Source organism: Bos indicus, chromosome 4, assembly GCF_029378745.1.
Source record: "Bos indicus isolate NIAB-ARS_2022 breed Sahiwal x Tharparkar chromosome 4, NIAB-ARS_B.indTharparkar_mat_pri_1.0, whole genome shotgun sequence".
NCBI classification, from domain to species: domain Eukaryota; kingdom Metazoa; phylum Chordata; class Mammalia; order Artiodactyla; family Bovidae; genus Bos; species Bos indicus.
The window spans coordinates 117,244,302-117,271,043 of record NC_091763.1 but is presented as its reverse complement, the minus strand read 5'-3'; the positions used below and the strand labels follow the sequence as shown (position 1 = coordinate 117,271,043).

At 48.7% G+C, this 26,742-nt stretch overlaps 1 protein-coding gene across 1 annotated transcript; it reads right to left on the bottom strand.

Annotated features, from left to right (window-relative positions):
- Positions 1-1,194: 1,194 nt before the first annotated feature.
- Positions 1,195-19,407, bottom strand: HTR5A (5-hydroxytryptamine receptor 5A). Its single transcript, XM_019959615.2, has 2 exons — positions 17,968-19,407; positions 1,195-2,671 (listed from the first exon to the last, which is right to left on the bottom strand). The coding sequence occupies exons 1-2, from the start codon at positions 18,709-18,711 to the stop codon at positions 2,339-2,341; spliced, it is 1,077 nt and encodes a 358-aa protein (XP_019815174.2). The 5' UTR covers positions 18,712-19,407; the 3' UTR covers positions 1,195-2,338.
- Positions 19,408-26,742: the final 7,335 nt, after the last annotated feature.

The window sequence follows — 26,742 nt, the reverse complement described above, 5'->3', positions numbered from 1 at the left end:
TAATTATAATCATCACTTCTTGCTCCTTTCTGACCATAGGGTACAACTGCAGAGGGTCTTCTTTTAAATGGCCTTTCCTTTCCATGTATGTAAACAGGCACCGCTCTGCTCCCATTCCCAGCCTGAGCCTCCCTAAGCGTCAAGGCTCATGTATCTTCTGAGGCAGGGCTCCAGATGTTCTCCAGTGATCCCGCAAGAATGAAGTCTTGACACCCCTTGCTTCTCTTCCCCTGCCAGGGACTTCAGGCCCAGTCCCAGGTGGGGTCCCTGCAGCGTGGCCCTGATAGGTGGGGGCGGGGCATGCATAGGGTGGTGATGTGGATATTGTTACCCATGTGGTGGGAGATGTGACTCCCAGGCCTCCCCTACAGGAATTGCCCTCCTGATTTCTAAATAAATTCAGTCTGGTCCATGTGTCAAGTCCTACTATCTACTGCTGCCGTGGAACTTGGTGCTGACTGAGGCGTCAGAGCCATCCTTGCAGTAAACGCAAAACCAAACTTCAAACCAAGACCACAAGTGCACATCAGTTCAGTCGCTCAGTTGTGTCTGACTCTTTGCGACCCCATGGACTGCAGCACATCAGGCCTCCCTGTCCTTCACCAACTCCCAGAGCTTACTCAAACTCATGTCCATTGAGTCGGTGATGCCATCCAGCCATCTCATCCTCTGTTGTCCCCTTCTCTTCCCACCTTCAATCTTTCCCAGCATCGGTGTTTTTTCTAGTGAGTCACTTCTTTGCATCAGGTGGCCAAAGTATTGGAGTTTCAGCTTCAACATCAGTCCTTCCAATGAATATTTATTACTTATTTCTTTAGGACTGACTGGTTGGATCTCCTTGTAGTCCAAGGGGCTCCCAAGAGTCTTCTCCAACACCACAGTTCAAAAGCATCAATTCTTCAGCACTCAGCTTTCTTTATAGTCCAGCTCTCTCATCCATACATGACCACTGGAAAAACCATAGCCTTGACTAGATGGACCTTTCTTGGCAAAGTAATGTCTGCTTTTTAACATGCTGCCTAGCTTGATCATAGCTTTCCTTCCAAGGAGCAAGTGTTAAAACAAATGGACATAGATTTCCTATTTTTAATATGTTAATTAATATGATTTAGTATGTACAAAATAATACATAAAACAATATATCTGTATTGTAATAATTCAGACATGTAATTTTTAAACGCATGCATTCAGAGAATCAGGACACAGCAAACCACAGGCAGTTTTATTGTCCAAGACCTTTTTAAAGTTTTGTCTGATCACATAAACACTGCATCATCACCTAATTGTCTTGCCTCACCAGTTACATTGACGTGTCCACTAAAGTGTTCCCACTTTTCTGCTCTCATCGTTGCCAGTACCGGTCTCACAGTGGGTATGTACATGCCAGTGCGCAGCAGCAGCTAACAGATCAATCACCCATCACCCTAAAGTGCCCCTTTTGGTGAAGAAGCCTTCATAGCCCTTAGTGATGAAACTATGTTTAAGAAGTCAACAACGTTGTGACAGTTTTGTTATTCTAATCTCATGATCCGAGGCTACAAATCTTTGTTTGGCAACATTTGAATAAACTGTATAAAAATGGAACCCATAATAATAAGCAAATTTGACAGATTCTACAGAGCTAGTAGATATCTCCGTGTTGTGGACAGTTGCTTCAAAACGGAAGGTGGTATTTGATTTGACTTTCAGTTCCAGTTCCAAGCTCTTGGGTTGCATTTTAGAATAAAGTGGCCAGTAGGAACACTTGCCTCTTCCATAGGTTCGGTGTGCATGTGTGTGGGGCCGTATTGACTGGTCTTGCAGATGTGCCTGCGTACTTTGATATGTTCAGAGAGAATGTTTCGTGGGCAAATATTGGGACATGGTAAGTACTAGGGTGAACTTTCTGGAACCACGGAATGGAGCCCTGGAAGTGGGGACTGTTCCGGGAAACTCGCAGTTGTGGTTTCCTTCCCCCTAGATGTCCCCGTTGTGACTCCTTGTTCATCACTTCCTGTCCTCATCCTGCCTGGACTGATCTGTTTCCTCCCTCCCCTCTGGCTGGTTTGACTTTTCTGGGATGACGCTAAACCATGCTGCGGTGGACTCTGGAGAGGAAAGGGCACTTGGTGGGCCAAGTCCGTGGCTGTTCAGTTCGGAGTGAAGACAAGCAGATAAATGGGATATAATGAGGTTCCGGGAACTGCCCGTGGAGACTCGCCTTCCTGCCGGGAGCGGGGCAGTGAGCCAGTTGGCTCTGGGGCCCACCCTGGGGACCTCGAAGGCCTGTCTCTGGCAGGTGGTTGCCCAGTGGGGATGGGGAGATGGGCGAGTACCCCCTGCCTTGCCAGCCTCGCGCTCAGCGGTGCCTAGAGAAGAAGTTCTTGAAGGCGCTGTTGTAGTTCTTGTTGAAGGCCGTGTAGATGAGGGGGTTGAAAAAGGAGTTGGAGTAGCCGAGCCACAGGAAGACGCTCTTCCAGGTGGCGGGGACGTCGCAGGCGCACAGGGGCCTGAGGAGCTCGGCGGTGAAGAACGGGATCCAGCAGAGCACGAACACCCCGATGAGGATGCCCACCATGAGGGCGGCGCGCTGCTCCTTCTGCTCGCGCCACGCGTCCCCGTCGGCCTGGAAGGTGACCTTGGCGCGGCGCGCCGCGAGGACCATCTCAGGCCGCTGAGCCGCGCCCTTCCCCTGGAGGAGGCAAACAGAAGCGTCAGGAGGAGCCGCCCCCTCCTCACGCCCGGGCGGGCTGACCCGAGTCGCGGGTTGGCCGTTTCCCGCACTTGCACTTCAAGAGAAAGCTTTTACTTGTCCGTCGCAGGGACCCTCTAGGGTCCCCCCACCCCGGGGCCGACAGAGCTGGGTGTTTGCTCACATTTTGACATCTTACCTCTTTGTGATCTCCTTCTGGTTTGTCCCCTGCCCCGACTTTTATGGAAAACAAGAGATGCTAAACTCAGATTCCCTCCACCTTGGCTTGCCCAAGTCCCCTGGAAGGCAGTTTCTCCAGCTTCACGACCCTTCTCTAAGGAAGCGGAATTCCTAGGAAAGGAGGCTCTTTCCTCCATTCCAGCTTTTTAATTTTTTTTTTTCTCCAGATCTTTGGAGAACTGGAATAAGATGTGTCTGATGACAAGGCCCCTGAAACAGGAGGAAATGACGATGGGCTGATGTGCTAAATGAGCAAGTTAGTTGACCCCGTCACAATGTGGGGCAGTTTCTGGGCCGATCCATCATTCACTAGTGGAGAGACTACCCTGACATCAAACTCTGTCCTCTGCAACTCCAGCCTTCTGTGATCCCAGGACACTTGACCTGGAGAGGTACCCAGTCACGCTCCAGGAGCGCACAACCTTCTAGGCAGTGGGCTAGGTCACAGGGTCTGTCCCTCTAACCCACGTAACCAGTTCATGGCTGCATCTACAAATTGTAGTCAAGAGGAACTATTTATAACTTATCATATAGAATAATGGAGCTGAAAATAGGAACACTGTAGTTAAGGGAATGTTAGTTCATGTGTGAATTACTAAATTTATATGATAACCTTCCTGTCATCTATTTGAAAGGCAGCGAAACCCCAGCATTATACAGTTAAACATAAGATTCATAAATACGGAAACAAGTAGTTCATTATTCTTCAGCTCTTAAAAGCATATATAAAATAAGTGACATTGATACTTTCACCTGTGTCTTTCCAGAGCCTCACCTCTGGGTGGAACCACAGTTATCTTTCTTCTTTTATTAGTGTCTATCATGGAATGCATTTCAGGGAGCTAATTGATAGAAATGCAAGCACAGTATTCAGTTTCATTTTTCAGCATAAAGAAAATAGGAAAAGTCACTAATTCCCTTAGTAAAACTCAACCTCAGAATGTCATCAAGGAAGGCATTTCCCCCCATTTCCCCAAGGTGGCAATGAAACAGTAATTCCAGTCCTGACTCTTGAGTCCTTGAGAAGTTCTGTTTCCTTTCAGACTTCTTCATGGGCGACGCTGGCCGCTCAGGGTTTTGAGGCCATCGTGACCAACCCTTAACTCTCTGTAGCACACTTGGTGTAAAGGTGGAGCGTGTAAACCAGACTCCAAGCTCTGGGGTAACGGCAGAAATGGATACAGCAACACATAGCTAGATACGGTAGCTTCTGAACCACGACCCCCTCTCGGAACCTCTCCACCCCCACCCCATCCCCACTCACTGCCTGCCTGCCCCCTTGGTGGTAACTGCCGCTCCAGGTCAACTCCAGAAGACCATCTTAGCCCTTCAGATACTCAGATTCCAGTTGTGAGACGCTGTGAGCCCTACAGTGAGACTGCCTCTGTGAGGCCAGCCTTTGGTGAAGGATGAGATACACTCCCAGTGCTCTGCTTTTTATCTGTGGGAGTTTTCTACTGCATAATGGGAAGAGTTACACAGCTTCCATTCTGAGGGGCCACCTTCTGTCCTATTGACTGAGACGCTGCTGGGACATTCAGACCCAGTCCTGACCTGAATCCAAAGGGAATCCACGTCAGAATACAACACAGTACTTTGTTCGTATAACACAGTACTTCGTTCGTACAACACAGTACTTCGTTCGTCTGAGAGACGAGGGATCACAGGGCTGTGTTGTCCAGGTGTGTGCCATATATCAGGTGTAGGGTGTGGGTATGTCTATAAAGGCGAGCATCAGGGAAGGGGACCCAAGTGCCATAAGACAGTTTCACGGCAGCCCATCCCTTCAGGTCATCGTCCCCGTGGAGAAACATTAAATGCCATACACAGGCCTGCTTGCGCAGGTGTGTGGCAGTTGTACTATGAAATCCTGAATGTTTTGGCTACCTGATGCAAAGAGCCAACTCGTTAGCAAAGATCCTGGTGCTGGGAAAGATTGAGGGCAGGAGGAGAAGGGGGCAACAGAGGATGAGATGGTTGGATGGCATCATCAACTCAATGGACATGAGTTGAGCAAGCTCTGGGAGATGGTGAAGGATGGGGAAGCCTGGCGTGCTGCAGTCCATGCAGTCGCAAAGAGACACTACTGAGCAGCTGAACAACAACTATAAAATCCTAGATTCTTCCAGCATACTGTACCTAGGTTCTTTTGAATTTGAACTGTTCCCATGCACAGCATGTGTTCACTGAATTTGTGAGAATTCCCCACTGAGAATTGATGTGCAAGTGTCTCTTAAAGGTTTCCCAGTTTTTTATTCCTAAGCTTGTCTTCAGGAGGGTTTCTCTTGTCAGTGGGACCCACAGATCCATGATCACTTTCTCTGAGTTCTTAGCACAGCAGGTGGGGAGCACATTCGTGGGGCCCCTTTACAGCAGAGAACCTAAATTCATTTTTAACAATTCTTTTCCTATTCCATGCAGTCTTCTCCCACTTCTTAGAATTCTAGTTTGAATTCAAGTTAAACTTTTTCCCCTAAATACATTGTTTTTATGGTTTGTTTTGAGTCGGGAATTTTTATAGGTTAGAGAACTTGTTTCTCAGAAAAGCACGCTCTCTACAGCTTTGATGAGAGATGTAGATCATTTTGGGAGTCATTCAACACCAGCTCACCTGGTGAGCGTGCCATTGGTCTATAATGGCTCCGCTGGAGGAGGGGCTTTGCTGTTGGGGAGTTTCAGCTCCTGGTGTTAGCAGATGGTTGACTTGGTTGCTTACCCTGTGGCTTTCTGACTAAAGGACTCCTTAGCTCTGCTTGTCAACGATCGCAATAAAGTACTTAATCACGTCTGGTGTATAGACTCTATTGATTACTCTGTCAGTTACTCAGCATGGTTGTTAGTAGATTCACAGAAAGAGAGGTAATGGGGTAAAAATAAGTGGATGCATTTGAGCCAAGCTTCACTTTTCCCATTTATCTTTGTAGTGTTGTATCATTTCTAAAGCACAAGCCTCACAAGTTAAGACTCCCGTGGAAAAAATTTTATAAGTGAACAGTTGGCCTTGTATCTCCAAACAAATGAATTATTTGGGGGACATGTGCCTATGATTTAGACTTCTCACTCTTGCCTGGAAAATCCCATGGATGGAGGAGCCTGGAGGGCTGCAGTTCAAGGGGTCACTGAGGGTCGGACACGACTTCACTTTCACTTTTCACTTTCATGCATTGGAGAAGGAAACGGCAACCCTCTCCAGTGTTCTTGCCTGGAGAATCCCAGGGACGGGGGAGCCTGTTGGGCTGCCGTCTATGGGGTCGCACAGAGTGGACACGACTGAAGTGACTTAGCATATTCTTCCAAAACGGTTATGTGTTCAACAGTGACCTACTATATAGCACATGGAGCTCTGCTCAACGTTACGTGGCAGCCTGGATGTGTGTGTTGGGGGGGAGATTTTGGGGGAGAATGGATACGTGTATACGTGTATGACTGAGTCCCTTATTGTTCACCTGAACTATCGCAACAGTGCTAACTGACTACACCCCAGTACAAAATTAAAAGTTTTTTAAAAACTGAAACTTAAAAAAAATGAAGATGGTTATATGTTAAGATAACTTGTTGTTATCTAAACCAGTCAATCCTAAAGGAAATCAGTTCTGAATATTCAATGGAGGGATTGATGCTGAAACTGAAACTCCAACCAACTCATTGGAAAAGATGCTGATGCTGGGAAAGATTGAATACAGGAGGAGAAGGGGACAACAGAGGATGAGATGGTTGGATGGCATCACCGACTCGATGGACATGAGTTTGAGCAGGCTCTGGGAGTTGGTGATGGACAGGGAGGCCTGGCGTGCTGCAGACCACGGGGTCACAAAGAGTCGGACACGACTGAGCGACTGAACTGAAGTTGTTGTTTAGTCACTAAGTTGTGTCCAACTCTATTGCAACCCCATGGACTGTAGCCCACCAGGCTCCTCTGTCCATGGGGTTTCCCAGGCTCAAATAATAAAGTAGGTTGTCCTTTCCTTCTCCAGGAGATCTTTCTGACCCAGGGATCAAACCCTTGTCTCCTGCATTGCAGGCAGATTCTTTACCACTGCGCCACCTGGGAAGCCTAGTTAAATAACAATTCACTAGTTAATCATAAATCTAGCATGTCCTTTTATTTCCTCAAACTATTCTGCTTCACCTCCCCTTATCACAGATAATCAATAGATTATCATCAATAGTGGGTATTGCGATTAAGGGATGAAGGCTCTCACCTGGTAAGTGTGGCTTCGGGTGATTGCAGGTAAGACCAGACCATTGTCACATGCAGGATGTACCAGTGAGTTGGGATGTTTAATCTGGGAATGATCCTACCCACCTAGGGAGGGCTTTACAAGGGTCAGAATAAGAACATTTCCACAAGCTTAGGAAAAGACCGTCTGTCCTGTAGTTGTGGTAACACAGAGCCTTGCTGCTTGTTTAAACCCCTCCAGTGAACCCAGGACGGTCCAGCTCTGTGAACAGGCATCGGCAGACCAGCTGCTCAGTGTCGGCCCTCACATCTGACAGCCAGCTGGGTGCGTGCGTCCCTGGGCAGCAGTGAACCAACGGTGGCCTCACTGAGTCACCCCCTGTGTGGGGGAAGTCTGCTCAGCGTCCCTCTCAACGCCCTCCCACCCCCGAGCTCAACACTGTCTCCATCGATGATGGGTGTTCTGCTCTGCTCCGGGAGATGGTGCCAGACAAGCGTAGCTTTTCTCAATCTGTAGCAAGCCGTGTTTTTATTTCAGGTGCTATGTGGTGGTTGTATCATCTTCGGGCAGTTCTAGAGGTTCCATGGATATCATTTTGAGGACCCTCGACAGGATACTTGGACTACAGGTGCATCCACAGAGCCCTGGACCCCAGCCGCCTTTGGATCTGCAGATGCACACCAGTCTCAACGAGCTGAGTGCCAGCCCGCTCCACCGGGCTCTTCTCACTCTGTTTTGTTATCCAAGGCTTTGCAACCAAGTGTGTCTTTGAATGGGCTTCCCCGATGGCTGAGAGTGTAAAGAATCTGCCTGCGATGCAGGAGACACAGGTGATGCGGGTTCAACTCTTGGGTCAGGAAGATTCCCTGGAGAGGGGAATGGCAAGCCACTCTAGTGTTCTTTCTAAAAATCCCGTGGGCAGAGGAACCTGGCAGGCTGCAGTCCATGGGGTCACAAAGAGTCAGACATGACCAAGTGACAAAGCATGCACGCACACATGTGTATTTGAATAAGTTCATTCAGCTTAGGCCTTCGTATCAAATAACTGGACCTTTGTTAGAAAGGTGCACCGTTTGGAAGTCGACTTACATCTTATAAAGCTGTTAGGTCTCTTGCTGGAGGTATACCATTGAGCAAAAATGTCATGCCATAACCTACTTATTATATTGCTGTTTTCTTTGTTTTGGCTGTCGTTTGTCTAAATATGCAAACTCTTATTTTCATAGATTTTTTTGCTTTATTTTTTGTCCTGGAATACCTTTTATTTTTCTGTTGAATATAAAAAGGATTGTTCTATAAGGTGCTGGCTTTATAAGCTTCTAATCTTTTCCAAGCCAGACCTGAGGACTAATGATTTGCAGACCATTAGACTTAATAACCAATTTGTCAGAAAGCAGTTGATCAGACTTTGCTTCAAGTTTTTCACAAAACTTAAGTGGGGGCATTCCCTGTCTTGTCAGTTTACGGAATAAATATCACCTGGTGTGGTTGGCATTCCAGCTCATTGATGATTGGGTTGGTCATCATATGGCCCCTTCTTGGCCTCTGGTCAAGGATCTGAGAAACCATTCACAAGCACAGACTGTTGGCCAACCCTGGTGGCCTTTTTCTTATTTGTCGTGCTTTGTTTTAGTCAGAGTCTCAGCCTTCTTCTTGGTGAACTTCTATTTTAAACTGCGCTATAATCCTAACTCTCACTCTTTTCTTGATAAATGTGAAAAAAAGTTTTTCACGTAATAATCTCTGAAAGTCAAAATCAATAAATTAACATATTTAAGTTAGAAGACAAACACTAAACAGTTGAGAATCAGCTTTTTTAGTTGTTCTGCTAAAGCCTTAAAGTCTAACTCTGAGTTGGTCCTAAAGATTTTATAACTTTCCAAAACCTCCCCTCGACAGGAGACTGTTGGATCCACCAAAAAAAGATACCCCACATCCAAGGGCAAAGGAGAAGCCCCAACAAGATAGGTAGGAGGGGCAAAATTGTGTTTAGAATCAAACCCCTACCCATCTGAGATGCTTGGAGGGCTCAAACAAAACCTTGTGCACACCAGGACCCAGGGGCCCCACAGAGACTGAGCCAGACCTGCCTTTGAGTGTCTGAGTGTCTCCTGCGGAGGCTGGGTCAGCGGTGACCTGCGCGGCGACAGGGACTCTGGCTGCAGCAGGCCTGGGAGGTGTGGCGTGTGGCGTAAGCCCTCCTGGAGGAGGTCACCACTAGCCCCACCATAGAGCCACTGAGCGGATGACCCACAGACTGGAGAACAATTATACCAAAGACATTCTTGCACTGTTGCAAAAGTTCTAGGACCCACAACAGAATTCCCAACCTGGAGATCCGGCAAAGGGACTGAGAACCCAGGGAATTTGACTTTGAATTCCAGTGGGATTTGCTACAGAACTTCCGCAGGAAACGGGCACTTGGAGGGCACAAAGAAAACCTTGTGCACACCAGGACCCAGGAGAAAGGGCAGGAACCCGAGACACTGAGCCAGACTTGCCAGTGAGTGTTTGGGAGTCTGGTGGAGGTGTGGGTCGACAGTGGCCTGCGGCAGGGTCAGGGGCACTGGAGACAACAGTCCTGGCATAAGTCCTTTTGAGGGAGATGCCATTGCCCCTACCACATTTTGGCCTCAGGTCAAACTACGGGGAGGGAACATAGCCCCACCCAAAACCAGAAAATTGGATTAAAGATTCGCTGAGCATGGCCCCACCCATCAAAGCAAGACCCAGATTCCCCCACAGCCAGTCCCTCCCATCAGGAAGCTTCCACATGCCTCTTATCCTCCATCAGAGGGCTGCTGCTGCTGCTAAGTCACTTCAGTCATGTCCGACTCTGTGTGACCCCATAGATGGCAGCCCACCAGGCTCCCCCGTCCCTGGGATTCTCCAGGCAAGAACACTGGAGTGGGTTGCCATTTCCTTCTCCAATGCATGAAAGTGAAAAGTGAAAGTGAAGTCACTCAGTCGTGTCTGACCCTCAGCGACCCCATGGACTGCAGCCTTCCAGGCTCCTCTGTCCATGGGATTCTCCAGGCAAGAGTACTGGAGTGGGGTGCCATTGGGAAAGGGCACCCGGGTGGAAGGCAGTAGGGTAAGGGAACCCAGGAGAACTGCTCTGGCTCACAGTCTTGGGTTTTATGGTGATGGGATTAGTTCCCGGGTGGTCTTTGGCCAATCATTCTAATTCAGAGTCTTTCCTGGTGGTGCACGCATCACTCAGCCAAGATGGATGCTAGCAAGAGGGATTCTGGGAAATGGACGGACACGCGGTGTCTCCTTTCGACCTTTCCCGAACTCTTCTGGTTGGTGGTGGCTTATTAGTTCCGTATTCCTTATCAGGATCTCCTGTCATAAAACAACTCATGCAAATGGTTACTATAGTGCCTGGCCAGGGTGGGTGGTTTCAATCAGTGTGCTTCCCCTAACAACTCCCCTGAGAGACTTCATACTCAAGATACTTCTTGGGAATTGGGGCGGAGGTCTCTTTCTTCTGTAACTTCTTCCTGCTGCCTAGCAGAACAGAAGTTTCTCTCTACCAGATCTAAGTCAAGGTATTTTTTTTTTGCCTGAAACCAGCATTCACCCTTATAATAACAGCAATTTACTTTGAAACTGTTGGCCCCTCTCAGAGATGAAATAGACAGGGGCCAAACAGAAGACCTAACAGGATGGTCATCTGTGGTCCCCGGAAACAGAAGGCAACATTTGGGGTGAGGATTGCAGGGTTTGTGACCCTTTTTGATTGGTTGGTGCTGAGGGAACAGAGCTGTGCTCCAGGAATCTTGTGTTCTGTCTGAAGTTACCATCCTCCACCTGGGTGGGGGCTCAAAGACATTGTTATGCATATTTCTTTGAGTAGGAACCAGGACTCTGTCTGGAGGCAGAGGCCAGACAGATTGAAAACCACAATCACAGAGAACTAACAAAACTGATCCCATGGACCACAGCCTTGTCTAACTCAGTGCAACTATGAGCCATGCTGTGTAGGGCCACCCAAGACAGACGGGTCATGGTGGAGAGTTCTGACAAAATGTGGCCCACTGGAGAAGGGAACAGCAAACCACTTCAGTATTCTTGCCTTGAGAACCCCATGAACAGTCAGTCCAGTCGCTCAGTCATATCTGACTCCTTGTACAGGGGGCGGTGATCAAAACCATCCCCAAGTAGAAGAAATACAAAAAGGCAAAATGGTTGTCTGAGGAGGCCTTACAAATAGCTGATAAAAGAAGAGAAGCTAAAGGCAAAGGAGAAAAGGAAAGATATACTCATCTGAATACAGAGTTCCAAAGAAAAGCAAGGAAAGAAAAGAAAGCCTTCCTCAGTGATCAGTGCAAAGAAATAGAAGAAAACAGTAGAATGGGAAAGACTAGACATCTCTTCAAGAAAATTAGAGATTCCAAGGGAACATTTCATGCAAAGATGGGCACAATAAAGGTCAGAAACGGTATGGGCCTAACAGAAGCAGAAGATATTAAGAGGTGGCAAGAATACACAGAAGAACTATACAAAAGAGATCTTAATGACCCAGATAACCACGATGGTATGATCACTCACCTAGAGCCAGACATCCTGGAGTGCAAAGTCAGGTTGGCTTTAGGAAGCACTGAACAAAGCTAGTGGAGGTGGTGGAATTCCAGTTGAGCTATTTCAAGTCCTAAAAGATGATGCTGTGAAAGTGCTACACTCAGTATGCCAGCAAATTTGGAAAACTCAGCAGTGGCCACAGGACTGGAAAAGGTCAGTTTTCATTCCAATCCCAAAGAAAGACAATGCCAAAGAATGTTCAAATTACTGAACAATTGCACTCATCTCACACACTAGCAAGGTAATGCTCAAAATTCTCCAAGTGAGGCTTCAACAGTATGTGAACCGAGAACTTCCAGATGTTCAAACTGGATTTAGAAAAGGCAGAGGAACCAGAGATCAAATTGCCAACATCCACTGGATCATAGAAAAAGCAAGAGAATTCCAGGAAAACATCTACTTCTACTTTATTGACTACACCAAAGCCTTTGACTGTGTGGATCAAAATTCAGTTCAGTTCAGTTGCTTAGTCGTGTCCAGCTCTTCAGTTCAGTTGCTTAGTCATGTCCAACTTTTTGCAACCCTATGGACTGCAGCACACCAGGCCTCCCTGTCCATCATTAAAATAAACCGTGGAAAATTCTTAAAGAAATGGGAATACCAGACCACCTTACCTACCTCCTGAGAAATCTGTATGAAGGTCAAGAAGCAACAGTTAGAACCAGACATGGAACAATGGACTGGTTCCAAATCGAGAAAGGAGTATGTCAAGGCTGTATATTGTCACCCTGCTTATTTAACTTCTCTGCAGAGTACATCCTGTGAAATGTCAGGCTGGATGAAGCACAGGCTGGAATCAAGATTGCCAGGAGAAATATCACAACCTCAGATGATGCCACCCTCATGGCAGAAAATGAAGAGGAACTAAAGAGCCTCTTGATGAAGGTGAAAGAGGAGAGTGAAAAAGCTGTCTTAAAACTCAGCATTCAAAACACGAAGACCATGGCATCTGGTCCCATCACTTCATGGCAAATAGATCAGGAAACAATGGAAACAGTGCCAGACTTTATTTTCTTGGGTTTCAAAATCACTGCAGATGGTGACTGCAGACATGAAATTAAAAGATGCTTGCTCCTTGGAATAAAATCTATGACCAACCCAGACAGCATATTAAAAAGCAGACATTGCTTTGCTGACAAAGGTCCATCTAGTCAAAGCTATGGTTTTTCCAGTAGTCATGTATAGACATGTGAGAGTTGGACCATAAAGAAAGCTGAGCACCAAAGAATTGATGCTTTTGAAGTGTGGTGTTAGAGAAGACTCTTGAGAGTCCCTTGGACTGCCAGGAGATCAAACCAGTCAATCCTAAAGGAAATCAACCCTGAATTTCCATTGAAGGACTGATGCTGAAGCTGAAACTCCAATACTTTGGCCACCTGATGCTAAAAACTGACTCATTGGAAATGACCCTGATGCTGGGAAAGATTGAAGGCAGGAGGAGAAGGGGACGACAGAGGATGAGATGGTTGGATGGTATCACCGACTCAATGGGCATGAGTTTGAGCAAGCTCTGGGAGTTGCTGATGGAATGAAAAGCCTGATGTGCTGCAGTCCATGGGGTCACAAAGAGTTGGACAAGACTGAGCGACTGAACTGACTGAAAACCTCCCACCTTACACATCCACACCCCCCATATTTCTACTCAGCTTTTCTGAACTTCCTAAATGAACTATCTTTTCCACAGGGGTTTCCTCAGTAAAACAAAATCACATTGTAAAATTGCCAGGCAAGAAGTCAAACACAGAATGTCAGTTAAAACCTTGATTGAGAGCTGAGATACAGGCTATAAGGAAGAATTTTTCTAAAGTGAAAGCCACTCAATCATGTCCGACTCTTTGTAATCCCATGGACTGTAGCCCGCAAGGCCCCTCTGTCCATGGGGATTTTCCAAGCAAGAATACTGGAGTGGGTAGCCATTCTCTTTTCCAAGGGATCTTGCCAACCCAGGGATCGAACCCAGGTCTCGCACATTGCTGGTGGATTCTTTACCACCTGAGCCACCAGGGAAGCTGCTAAACTTTAGGGAGAAGGGCAAAAAACTGTTGTAGAATTTAGAATTTTTAAAGAGTACTGAACAAAATCCTTACTGTCCTAGACTGCAGATCAGCAGCACCTAGTGAAATTAATTAAACTTTCCCTTAGATGAGGAAAAATATTTATAACTAGAAGGATAGAAGAGAGAAGAGCCATATAACATGGCTATGCAAATTTACAATGCAAACTAAAACAATTTCAGAAGCCATTTTTTTAGAGAAGATTGAGGATTCTAAATTGTAAACTATATAGAAAATTTGAAAGCAGTATTCTGATATAAACCCAACAGCTGACGTATGGTCTTGTCCTAAATGGGCTCAAACCTGAATTAGGGAACTTAATAAGAAAAAAATAAATTTAAATGTGAAATTGCCAATTTAGAAAATACCCAGTATGGGGCTAGACACTTCCAGAACGTAGGTAATAAGGGGTCGGAGGGAGTGGGAGGTAGGAGAGAGGTTCAGGAGGGAGCGGACGTGTGTAAACCTATGGCTGATTCACGTTGATGCATGGTAGAAACCAACCCAACGTTGTAAAACAATTATCCTCAGCTAAAAATAAATTTAAAAAGAAAGCAGATAATCAATACAAGATATGGCTCTCTAGATAAAACATCAAGAAGCACGTCTGTTTTAAAAGATCTGGGTGCCTAGATAAGGCCCACAGTAAATGTAAACAGCAGAAGTAACCTTGAAAGCAGCAATATCCCCTTTTGGCTAAAAAAACGACAACCGTCTAAAATCTGCCCAGTGAAGTCATCCCAAGGGAGATATTATCACCAACAACTTCCTGTCCTTCCAAACTTCTAGGGGGAATTGCCTTTAATTGTGGATGTACAACAGTACAGCTTTCTTGTTTATGGTGTGGCTACTGAAAAGGCTCGAGGGAAAAAACCTAAGTTAATGGAAGAATTCAGTGAGAATCTTGAATAATCCTGTGTGCCAACTTGTAGCTGATATTTCAGGATCCTTATGAGAATCCTTTGATTTCGGTAACACAACTACACATTTAGTAAGCAGAATGTGCCTCCAGATAAAATATACTGCTGTCCTTCAACATTCTCAGATTATAACCGGTCTGTTTGTGAGAGTATCTGCACTGTGCGTAATTCAGGACATCACTGGAGAAATAGCAGTGGTCCTAGAGTTCTTGCGGACAAGAGACACCACAGACAGACTGATGAGAGCAGGACTGAGCATGCGAGCTCAGATGGACTCTCCCTGGTTTGTCATGATTTTGCCACTCTGTCCCGGCGTGAACGTGCTGGGGCACACTCCAGGTGGGCTAATCCAGCCACATGACACCTGTCCAAGAACTATTGCCTGTTGAAGCCCACCCCTCGATTCAGTGATCAAGGCTTTGCCTCCATGCCTTGGAGACATTACTCTCATCAATTAAACTAGTCAACCCATCTTCAGAAGTTTTCTTTTTTTTAATTAAACCTTTAAACCTTATGTTACCACGCGCAGTAAATCCCCATTGCTAACTGAGACCGCCCAGCATTTTTCTGCTGGTTGGTTAACCTGGTCTAGTGTCCGTCATCCAGAGCTTTGACTGCTGCTGCCCAGCGCTGTGCTGACAAGTGACTGAGCACGTTGATTGAGGTGCAGTCTGAACATCAGCTCTCCACGGATGAAACTTCAAGGAGAACCAGCAACAGAGCTGAGAAGCTGAGAAACGGTCTCTCCAGAGTGAGGACCAAGAGCTGGAGGGTGAGAACCACGTGCTCCTCAAACTTGGGGCGAGTCCATGTGTTCTGCGGCCCGGAACACCAGCCTTCGATGTACTGTCAGTCAAGGACATTTTGTCTCGGTGGGCTTGGTTTTACAAGCCCTCCTGCCGGGTCAGCCCCTCACTTTTGGAAGTTAGGCAGCCAGGCCTGGATTCACTCCAGCAACGCCCGACCAGCAGAGCTGCTCATACAGCTGATGTCAGCCCGCCGAGAACCCAGAAAGCCCCCCAGGCCCTTACAGGCGGGAAATCCAGCTGTGTCTTCACGTCAGAGCCTCAGTCGCGGTTTCATCAGACTTTGTCAAGGGCAAGGCCTCTCTCTCTCGTATGTTTCCAGCTTTCATCTCCGTGCCTGACAGCGGTTAGGCTTTCAGTGCGCATCTGAGGCAAACTCAGAAGGTAAAGAAGCAGGGAAGAAGTGTTGTGTTTCCCTAGGCAACAGGGCTCGTTGGCGGTAGAACTGTATTTAGAAACTTTGGCACCTGCTACCACCAAGAAATCAGGAAGCCTGACTTTTAATCCACCCTCCACGGTAGCGTGAGAACAAGGCCAGCTCCACATTTCAGGTGGAGCCCTGGATGGCTTAGAGGCCTTGCAAAGCCATGAGACCCATTTTTGAGTTACCTGGCAGAGAAAGAACATGAAGCGGTGCTTTGCTTCTGCTGTCTCCAGACCTGAGTAGTGATAGCCCCTTTTCCTTCTGCTCCAAACCCTCCAGGACACAAGGACAGTTGCCGTTCCCTTTTAAAGCCGTTTGGTGTTGATCACAAATTGTGTTTACCTGGGTGAGCATCCCGGCAGAAGAGGATCCCTGTAAGGAGGGCTGTGGTGGGCCGTCTGCCAGCCCCCTTGTTCCTGACCCGGAACTGTTCCTGACCCGGAACTGCGGGGGCGCACACACACGGACACTCCGGCTAGTTTGGAGGCCCGCCTACTTGTCGGCACTCCTTGTCCAGTTTAGAAGTCTCATGGGCCAGGGTTTCCCGGATCTGTCCCTGTTGACATTAATTTGTCACGAATTGTCTGTTGTTCCAGCTGTGCTGTGTGTCCCACCGCGCTTGGCATCCCAGGCTCTGCATGCCAGGTGCAGCAGCACCCTGTCCCACGTGTGGATAATCAGAAACAGTATCAGATAACCAGACATTCTGAATGTTTCCTAGGGTAGGGGAGGGTCATTTGGGTGAGACTGTTGTTGTACATAAAAGGACAGAGGGCCTCTCACCCCCTTTTCCTTCTTTCTTCTAGAATGATGCCCTTCCCCTTCTCCCCTGCCTTCACCTCTGGCTCCTGTAAGCTTGATTGACTGGTTATGCTTGGAATTAGCTGCTGACTCTTGAAAACCACAATCATATCGCAGTGCTCACAACACATGCCTCTCTGCCTGTGTCAGACTCTTCCTAGGCAAAGATGATGTCTTTATCATCCTCTTACCTCCAGCAGCCAGCCCGTAGTACTCACTCAGTGTGCTCATTGAATTGATTTTGTTGTCCCAGAGCCGGTAACAGAGATGGGTGCTGCGTGGATTTCTGGTCTAACTTACACATGTGAATTAGGTTCAAAGGGTCACCCTTGGCAATGAGTGGGAGGGGTTGAACTCTGGTGGTTCCTGAATCTTGCATCACAGGGTCAGATTACTAAGAGTTAACAAAAAGCAGGAAAGTGCGGGTGGAGAGAAGATGGGGACTGAGCCCTCCCGGGTGCTGGAGCAGTTGCTGGGCCTTAAATGCTCCTTGCACGGAGCTGGGGAATTGTCTGCCTTAGGTTTTAATTTCCTCCCTCAGCTTTCCTCCTGTGCCAGGAGGCAAGCCAGTGGTCCCCAGCATGTGTGGTCTGACTGGGGGTGGGGCTGAGGCTCTGAGGGGTAGCCCCAGAAAGTAGCACCATGGCCCATGGGAGCAGATCACAGATGCAGGCTCTGAGACAGGCATGTGAGCAACATCTCTGATCTTGCATCAGGAGAGGAGGATGCTGAGAATGATGGTAATCCATGAGATACCACACTTTTGCAAAATTAATTGCTATAATTTGCAAAGAAAAAATTAGATGGGGTTGAAACACTAATGTGCTTTGCCTGGTATATTCCTGCCAAGTCTTCCTGCCAAGTCAGATCACCGCCCCCCTTCCCACCCCGTTAAACACCCCCTCTTAAGCACAGGAGTCTGCACGTTTCTCATTTATCTGGTGCAGCCCTGGACACCAGCTTCTTCAGACATTCTAAAGGCGGTTACAGATCCACAGAATTTTCAAGCCTAGTGGAACCCTGTAGAATTCTATAGTTCAGACCCTCATACATATGAGGAAATTAATAATGCATGAGCGATGGCCTGCTCTGTGAGCAGAGCAAGTCAGAGCAGAGTGGGTGATGCTTTCTCTCTCCCACTTGACCCCCTTCCCTCCCTCCCCTCCCTTGCCCCAAAATACTAAAAATTTTCCACTTCCCACAAACGTGGGGGAAGGTGTGCCGGAGAAGAGGCCTGTGCAAATGCAAGCAAAGTGTTTTTTAAGGGTCCCTTTAACACCCACCTGCACGGTTTCGGATATGGGTGAGACGATGTTGGTCTTCCGGGGGCCCACGCGGAGCTTGGCGGCCTTGTAGATCTTCCAGTACACAAAGAGCACCACGCCCAGCGGCAGGTAGAAGGCGCCCACGGTGGAGAACACGGTGTAGGAGGGCTCGCGGCTCACCTGGCACTCCTCGCTGCCCTCTGAGTAGGTCTCCCCCCAGCCGAAGAGCAGTGGGGCCAAGGAGATGACGGCGGAGAGCGCCCAGGTGAGCGCGATCATGACGTTGGAGACGCGCCTGCGGGCGCGGAGTGTGTATTCCAGGTGACGGGTGATGGACCAGTAGCGGTCCAGCGCGATGGCCGTCACGTTCCAGATGCTGGCCGTGCAGCAGAGCACATCGCACGCGATCCACAGCTGGCACAGCCGCCGGCCCAGCTGCCAGCGGCGCCCGGACAGCTCGTGCACCAGGCTCAGCGGCATGACCAGAGCGGCTACCAGCACGTCCGAGATGGCCATGGACGCCATCAGGTTGTGCGGAACGCGGTGGAACGTGCGCACGCGGAGAATGGTCGCCAGCACCAGCAGGTTCCAGGCGAATGTGGCCGCCACCAGGAAGCCCAGCAAGGTCAGGACAAGCACCCCGAAGACGGAGAGCAGGGGCAGTCTGGGGCGCGGGTCTGCTGCGTCGAAGCTGCTGCGGTTGGCCTCCCCAGGGGCGGGGGTGGAGAGGGTGAAGTAGCTGAGGTTCGCAGGCGGGTCCATCTCTGGGTCAGGAGGCCGGCTCCGTGGTGTGTAGGAAAGGGGCGCTCAGGAGAACGCACGGTGGCCACTGTGCTGGAAGCCACTCCCGAGGCTTGTCCCCTCTGGCCAGTGGCAGGGTTTCTGGGGAGCGACTATGAAACGGGCCGATCTCCTGCATCCGTGGGAGACGGTGTGGCGGAGGGGCGGGCGCTGGGCTGCAAGCCGGCGGCAGATCTGAAGTCCTCGGAGGCTGGGGGCTGCGTCTCTTAGCCAGGGCCCGCCTAAGGGTCGCACGCCCAAGGCGCTTCGCCTCGGCGGAGACGCAGCAGTTTGTTTGCCTAGAGTCGAGCGTCCCCCAAGTGTCGGGGACAAGCTGCGCGGCCCCGGGGGCGTGTGGCCGCCGAGAGGGCTGGTGCGTCAGCGCAGTAGTTCTCGCCGCGTGGCCTCCCCGCCCGCCCCTTTCTCTCCGCAGCAGCCGCGTGCTGCAGCCGCAACTCCGCGATGGGGGAAGCCCGGCAGGGACCTGCCTTCTGCTCGGCCCTGGCCCCTTCCCGCCCCGTGTGGGGCCGCGGCCCCGCAGAGCCAGTGCTGGCGCGCCCACCCGGACCCGCCTTATCAAACTGGGGAGCCAGCCTACGTAAAGCATCAGCTGATGAGGCCGCCTCTCGGCCCTGAGCGCGCCGCGCTGGCGCTGTCCCGGGTGCTGCCGGCTGTCCCCTCCCCGGCCCGCGCGCACGGAGCTTGCTGCTGTCCATGGTGCTGCCGCTTCTTCCCGAAATGAGCGCCCCTCGTGGAACGAGTTTACCAAAGAACTTTCCTTGAAATATTCCCCTAAGCACTCCACACCCATGGCCTTTCTAGGGGTGGTCTCGATACCTTGAGAGGGTTCTTCGCTTTCCACGGGTCTTACTTTTAATACCTGTCTTTCGAGTTAAGCTTCCGAGTAAAAAGCTTCCTTGGCGGCTCACACAGTAAAGCGTCTGCTTGCAATGCGGTAGACCCGGGTTCAATCCCTGGGTCGGGAAGATCCGCTGGAGAAGGAAATGGCAACCCACTCCAGTACTCTTACTTGGAAAATTGCATGGACAGGGGAACCTGGCGGGATGCAGTCCATGGGGTCGCAAGGAGTCCAACACGACTGAGCGACCTCACTTTCCGAGTTAAGGGTCTAATGTGATTTCACTGGCTTTTCGGCTCTGAGAGGTTTCCGTGCCTGATCGCATGCTTCTTACGCAACACCTGGCACTTCCCTTAGAGGGTTGTTTTCCTTTAAGGAGGAAGAGCAGGAAAGCCGTTGGCTGCTGTCCTAGAGGTGCTGAGGGATTGGAGGTAGCATGTTTAGACCATTTTCTCCAAGTCATAGAGAAGTTGCACAGTCTCCAGTGAGCTCTACCACATTTGCTTCTTGTGAAAGGAAAAAATGGATACAAGTTGTTATAAAAGCTCCATCTCACTCACAAAAAGGAGGAGGGCACTTTTAACTCTTTTCCCACACACACTCACATAGACACACACACAAACCCACAGTAACTGAGAAAATATCGAAGTTCCTATACAGAAGGCATGACTTAAAGCACTCACAGATAGACACATGATATAGCAAGATAAAATAACTTAAAATTAGGAAAGTGAGATGACAGAAAAGTAAGATGGCATTAAGCTTTCTGTTTTTATAAAGTGCATACAATGGGTGTCATTGAAACCTATTCATTCACAAGTGGTTGTCCACAAATGTGGTTGGAAACTTTTTAGCTATTTGAAAATGAGAAAAAGATAGGCTTCCCAGGTGGCACTACTGGTAAAGAACTTGCCTGCCAATGCAGGAGGCATAAGAGACACAGTTGTGATCCCTGGGTAGGGAAGAGCCCCTGGAGGAGGGTATGGCAACCCACTCCAGTATTCTTGCCTGGAGAATCCCATGGACAGAGGAGCCTGGCGGGCTACAGTCCATGGGGTTGCAGAGAGTCAGACACGACTGAAGTGACTGAGCACACACACACACACCAGATTCTGCTTCTAAGAGAGTGAAACAAGCCCCAGGAGACTGCTCTGAGAAGAGAGAAGTCCCCCCTCCCCGTGAGCTCAGAGGAGAGGACACAGCTAAGGAATGCTGATGAGAATGTTGTTCATTAAATAAAGGTTATTTGCAGAGCTGCTTCCCCAAATGTCTCCTGGAAACAGCTGACGGTGGCTGCCTTGCTCACTGCTACTCTGCACGGCTCTAGTCATGGGGCAGACATGGTTGTTTAGAGAACGTCACGTTTTTGGAGTCACAGAGCTAGTTAGAAGGATATGTAGACAGTCTCCTTCTTTGGAAAAAAAAAGTGCTCTGAACAGTTCTGCCTTCTGTTTCAGGGGTCCATGGCTGGGTGGAATGACTGAGCTGTACTTATGGTTAAGGAAGGCCTGGATAATGATATCTGTCAGAATAGATGTGGAAGACATCATGTGTGCTCAGTCACGACAGTCCTGTCTGACTCTTTGTGACCCTGTGGACTGTAGCCCAGCAGTCTCCTCTGTCCATGGGATTCTCCAGGTAAGAATACTGGAGTGGATTGTCATGCCCTCCTCCAGGGGATCTTCCCAACCTGTATCTCCTGCATTTACAGGTAGGTTCTTTAGCGTTAGTGCTACCTGGGAATCTCTTGGAAGACATCACAGGCTTGAAATGATATCCCACCCCCACCCCCACACCCCCCCAGTCCTGCCTGGCACAGCTGTCTGTACTGATCATTAAGTGAGCAGCTGTCTAATAAGGGACAAAGCCAGGGATAACTGAGGATATTTTGTGCAAATGGGAGCATCATAAACTTGAGAATTGATGAGAATGCTCTAAGAGAGAGGAGAGCCAATGGGATACTTCCAGAAGAGCCCATTTCTGTTGAGAAATCCTGTTTTATTTTCTTACACAGACACAGAGGAAAGATCAGAACATTTCAGCTTTTTAATCTTAAAGCATGGCCACAGGTTTAGCTTGAAAAAAATGCAAACAGGTGTAAAGCTCTCATCTGCCATAAAGCACGTCAGAAATGCCAGTTTTGGGGAATAGAATTTTCTTGTTTACTGCATGTAGTCTGTATCTTCTCTCTCCTAAACCCTCATTTTGAAGTCCTGATCTCTAGTACCTCCGAATGTGACTGTGTTTGGAAATAGGGCCTTGAGAGATAAGATTAAGTTAGAGTGAGGCTGTTCGAGTGGGCCCTCATTGAATCTGACTTGCATTCTTATAGGAAGAGGAAGCCAGACACACAGCAGCACCAGGGATGTTGGTATACCGAGGAAAGACAGCAAAGACCCAGCAAAGAGGAGGCCATCTAAAGCCAGGGCGAGGCCTCAGGAGAAGCCACACCAGGTGACGCCTTGCTTTGGGGCTTCCAGCCCACAGAACTGTAAACATAAAGTGAATTCCTGTTTCATAGGTTGCTGCGTGCTGTTTTGATACGGCCCTCTGGCAAATGAATACACCATCAACAAAAGCTACTTGCTGAAAAGATGCAACCAGATAACGAACTAGGGTGATAGGCTGTGTGGTGGTTTATAGACACATTAACCAACTGTAGGACAGCTACCAAAACATGTCTTTATAGAACGTAATTTGTGGCCATTCTAGCAATAATTAGATTGCAGGCTCAGTTGTCTATTAAAGTTGCTTACAGTTTGTGATTAAGCCAAAGAAGCATATAGAAGACTGCTCATTTCACATTTTCTTATTTTCTTAGTGGGAAAGTATGCATCTGTTTCATTCAAGTAGGAGCTGATTCTTAACTGAAAGTTTGAAAGTAAGAAAAAAATTGGAAATGCAGAATAGAACCTAATTCTGCTCCACTTGCAAGGATCTGATGGGTAAGATTTTTTCCTACCCTCCATAACTACCACAATTTTATGAAATCAATGATTCATTAACAGATAATCCTTCTTACAGAAAATCTGTATTATATACCAGACATTAAATGATATCCCCATGTGATCATACATCAGAAATTTCTATTGGAAATTCCCTCAATGGTTATTTCTCCAATTCCCAAGTGCATGATTGGAATACACTTAATGGCAGTGAGCAGACCCCCTGGTTCCTTGACCTGGGCGGGTAGAAGCTGTTGTAATAAGGAAGGCCAAGAGAAAGTCTCCAAAACATCTCCTCCGACCTGGCAGGCAAGACAGCAGAAAGAGCAGCACACGGCTGAGGGGAGCCCACGTGTGCTTTGGTCCTTGGTCCCGGCAGCCCCAGTGGGGTCCTGTTGGGGGACAAGGGTCAGACCCGAGCTCGGTTGTGCAGGACTGCTGGATCGTGTCTCGGCTAGCGTGGGTGAGCACAGCCTTCGGCGTCTGGTGGGCAGCCGCTGATCCGGCTCCATTCCTATCACTCTGGAGAATCAGAGTGGCTCCCACTCCCTTGGAACAGCCAACGGCAACCAGGACGAAGTTCCTGCACCAGGGCGAGGTTAACTTTCCCTCCCGCTGCCTTCAAATGGTCTGAAGGGCCCTGAGTCATCTAGACTGGTGGTTTTCAAAGTGTGGTTTCTAATCCCTTCCAGTGGGTCTGCAAGGTCCAAACTGTTTTCACAATAACAGAAAGATATCGTTGGCTTTTCTCATGGTGTTGACATTTCATCAAGGGTGTGGGTGGATGGGGAGGAGACCTGCCCAGCGCAGAGTGGCCGTGTAAAACCACAGCAGTCAGCACAGGCCTTCCTCACTGCTGTGCTCTCACAGGAAAAGGGGAACTCTACAGCGTTCAGTTATAGGTGTCCTAGGGAAGTGGAGACATTACTTTGCCAACAAAGGTTCATCTAGTCAAAGCTATGGTTTTTCCAGTAGTCATGTACAGACGTGAGAGTTGGACTATAAAGAAGGCTGAGCACTGAAGAATTGATGCTTTTGAACTGTGGTGTTGAAGAAGACTCTCGAGAGCCCCTTGGACTGCAAGGATATCCAACCAGTCCATCCTAAAGGAAATGAGCCCTGAATATTCATTGGAAGGCCTGATACTGAAGCTGAAGCTCCAATACTTTGGTTACCTGATGCAAAGAGCCGACTCATTGGAAAAGACCCTGATGCTGGGAAAGATTGAAGGAGGGAGAAGAAGGGGATGACAGAGGATGAGATGGTTGGATGGCATCACCGACTCAATGGACATGGGTTTGGGTAAACTCTGGGAATTGGCAATGGACAGGGAAGCCTGGTGTGCTGCAGTCCACGGGGTCGCAAAGAGGCGGGCGTGACTGAGCGACTGAAGAACAACAGCGCTGTTAGCCACTATCACAGGGCTTGGCGAGTGCAAACAGAAGCCCCGGAGAGCCAGGTTTCTGGAGAAGAAGGACCTTGGCACTTACTATCTTTTATTCTGCTGGCTGAAGTTACTCACTAGCCTAAAACAAACGAGCTATTGATGGTGATGAGACTTTTGAACTAGTGTATGCTAGAAGAAGAGGACAATTCTTACGTGTTTCAGCCTTGAAATGTCTTATGTTCTGAGGGGACTGAGCTTGAATGCTCAAATTACTGGTACATTGGTAAAGTTAAATTGCCACCTTGGGAGGGCGCTAATGCAATGAGTAACTTCACCTCCTGTAAATACGCAAGTGTACTTTACTTCTGGAACAGGTGCAGAGGCCACAGACATTCCTAGTGTGCCTCCCCCAGCCCTGTTTTCTCCCTCCAGTGTCTGGATGAAAGGGAAAGAAAACAGGACCGCTCGGGGAGAGGGGGGAACAGACGGCCTCCTGTCTCCGCGCCTGGAACAGGCGGTTTCCAGCTTCCCTGGCTGGCCAGGCATACTTCAGGAAGCTGGCATTTTCTCTGCTTGGCAGTGGGGCAAGTAGCAGCGACCACAGCATTTGGTGAGGTCAAGTCTGTTTTCAGTTACCAGAGCCGTCTGGCTCTTTGAAGAATGGCTGAGGGCACTGTTGGGGGAAATCTATGCCTCCTTTGCACATAGAAGGATGTCGGGACTTCCCTGGTGGTCAGTGGTTGAGACTCTGCACTTCCAATGCAAGGGTTGTGGCTTCAATCCCTGGGCGGGGAACTAAGATCACAGGTGGTGAAGAACATGGCCAAAAAAAAAAAAAAGAGAGAGAGAGAGAAGAAAAGGACATGGGTTCTTGAGAATCCATGAAGCCCAGAGCTTGCAGACTGGCCCTTTCTCAAGCCAGTCTCTGAATTGCCCACACCTCCCTCCCTGACGTGGGGTGGGGGCGGGGATTGCACAGATCTTGGCTTCTCCCTTGCTTCTCATCCTGGTTTTACCTCCTGGGTCAGGGAGTTGATGTGGATATTCTGCAGCCCGTAGGTTTTCTGCTCTGACTGAGCACTCAGGAACTGTCTGCATACTCACTGGACACCCCCCACCCCTGCACTGGGGCTCAGAGTCTCTCATTTGGCCTCTGTAACCCTCTGGCTGGGGGACCATGATGGAACGTGGATGCCCGAGAGATTCACATCAACAAGGATATGGTTTCTTATCTGAGTCGCTCCCCATCAAAGCTGAGATGGAGACCTGGGTAATTTGGGGGGAGTTGACCTCAGTGAGCAGGAGTGGAGGAGCAGGGAGAAGGGACAGGAAGCCAGGGAGAGCGGTGCAGAGCTCCTTACAGAGCTGACACCCCAGACATCCAGCTTCCAGTCACCTGGAGATGAGGCATACCCTTAAAGCTGGACTCACCTTAGCGTGGGAGTCAAACATTCGTCCACGGACTTCTTAGTGCGTTTTTGGAATTGCCCCAGGGCTGTCAGCCTCACCACCTCCCTCCTTCTGGGCCAGCTTTTGCGTGCAGGCCAGCTCAGTCCCCCAGCAGTGAAAAAGCCCCAGGACAGCATTGTCCAGCACACGGAGCTCCATTCAAGAGTGGCAGCCTGGATGAGGGAGGCATTTGAGGGAGCATAGAGACCTGTATGTGTGTGGCTGAGTCCATTCGATGTTTCGCCTAAAAGCTACCACAGCGTTGTTCATCGCCTGTACCCCAATACAAAACAAAAAGCTTAAAGTTTGAAAAAAAAAAAAGAAAGAAAGAAAGCCCCTGGACAGGAGAGTGGGGAGCCCAAAGGAGCGTGCTGTCAGCGTCCTTGCATGCAGCTGTGTCCACCCGTCCACAGCTGAGGTCAGAGCTGGACCCAGCCAGGCCAGCGCTTCCTGTAAAGTCACAGGCCCCTCTGAAGAGGCCTGAAGGCAGTTTATAGAATACATGTGTGGCCACAGGGGCCCAGCCTGCTCCTTGGTCAGCAGGCACTGGTATGTAATCAGACCTAGGTCTGGGAACTGGGTCGGGGAGCCTGCAGCGTCACCACGGCAGCTGGAGCTGGATCTCTGCCTACCAGACCTGGAGTTGTGTCTGACAAAAGTAGCCCCTTGTTGGACCGAGCCTGTGGTTCACCCCATGCTTGGGTAGCTACCATGTGGGATCCTGTGGGTCAGGAAACTTTGATGAGCTTTCTGTCCTCAAGGTCTGGTAGACAAATGTGGTCAACCGTGTCTCTGACAAATGTTTCCTTGCTGGGATCACGATTTTTCAGTTCGAAGCAGGGAGCTTATTTCAAGATGCCGTTTTCCTTTCGTCCTCTCTCTCATAGAACTTCCTGAAGATGTCTGTGCTTCCTTTAACAGCGTACTTCTGAAAACTTACTGTATTGTGGAAAGTTTCAAGCATACATAAACCGGACTGAAGCGTTTAGAGTGACAACCTCCCGCACCCCCTCACTCGACTCCAGCACACAGTTCACGGCCAGTCTCGCTCCACCCTGGGTGCTTTCTCTCCTGAGCTGTTTTGAAGCAAACCTCATCATATTATTACATCCGTAATTACGTGAGCATATATCTCTACGACAAAGACTGTGTTAAGCAACATAATCACGTGCATTATCACACATAAAAAGATTAACACCAGTTCCTTAGTACCAAGTCTCCAGGTGGTGTTCAAATTTGGAAACTTTTTAAAGTTGTTGAAATCAAGATCCAAACAGGGTCCACACTTTATATTTGGTGTATATGTCTGAAATCTTTTAAAGCTGTATCTCTTTAAACCTATCACCTTTTAAAATTCTTACAACACATTCATT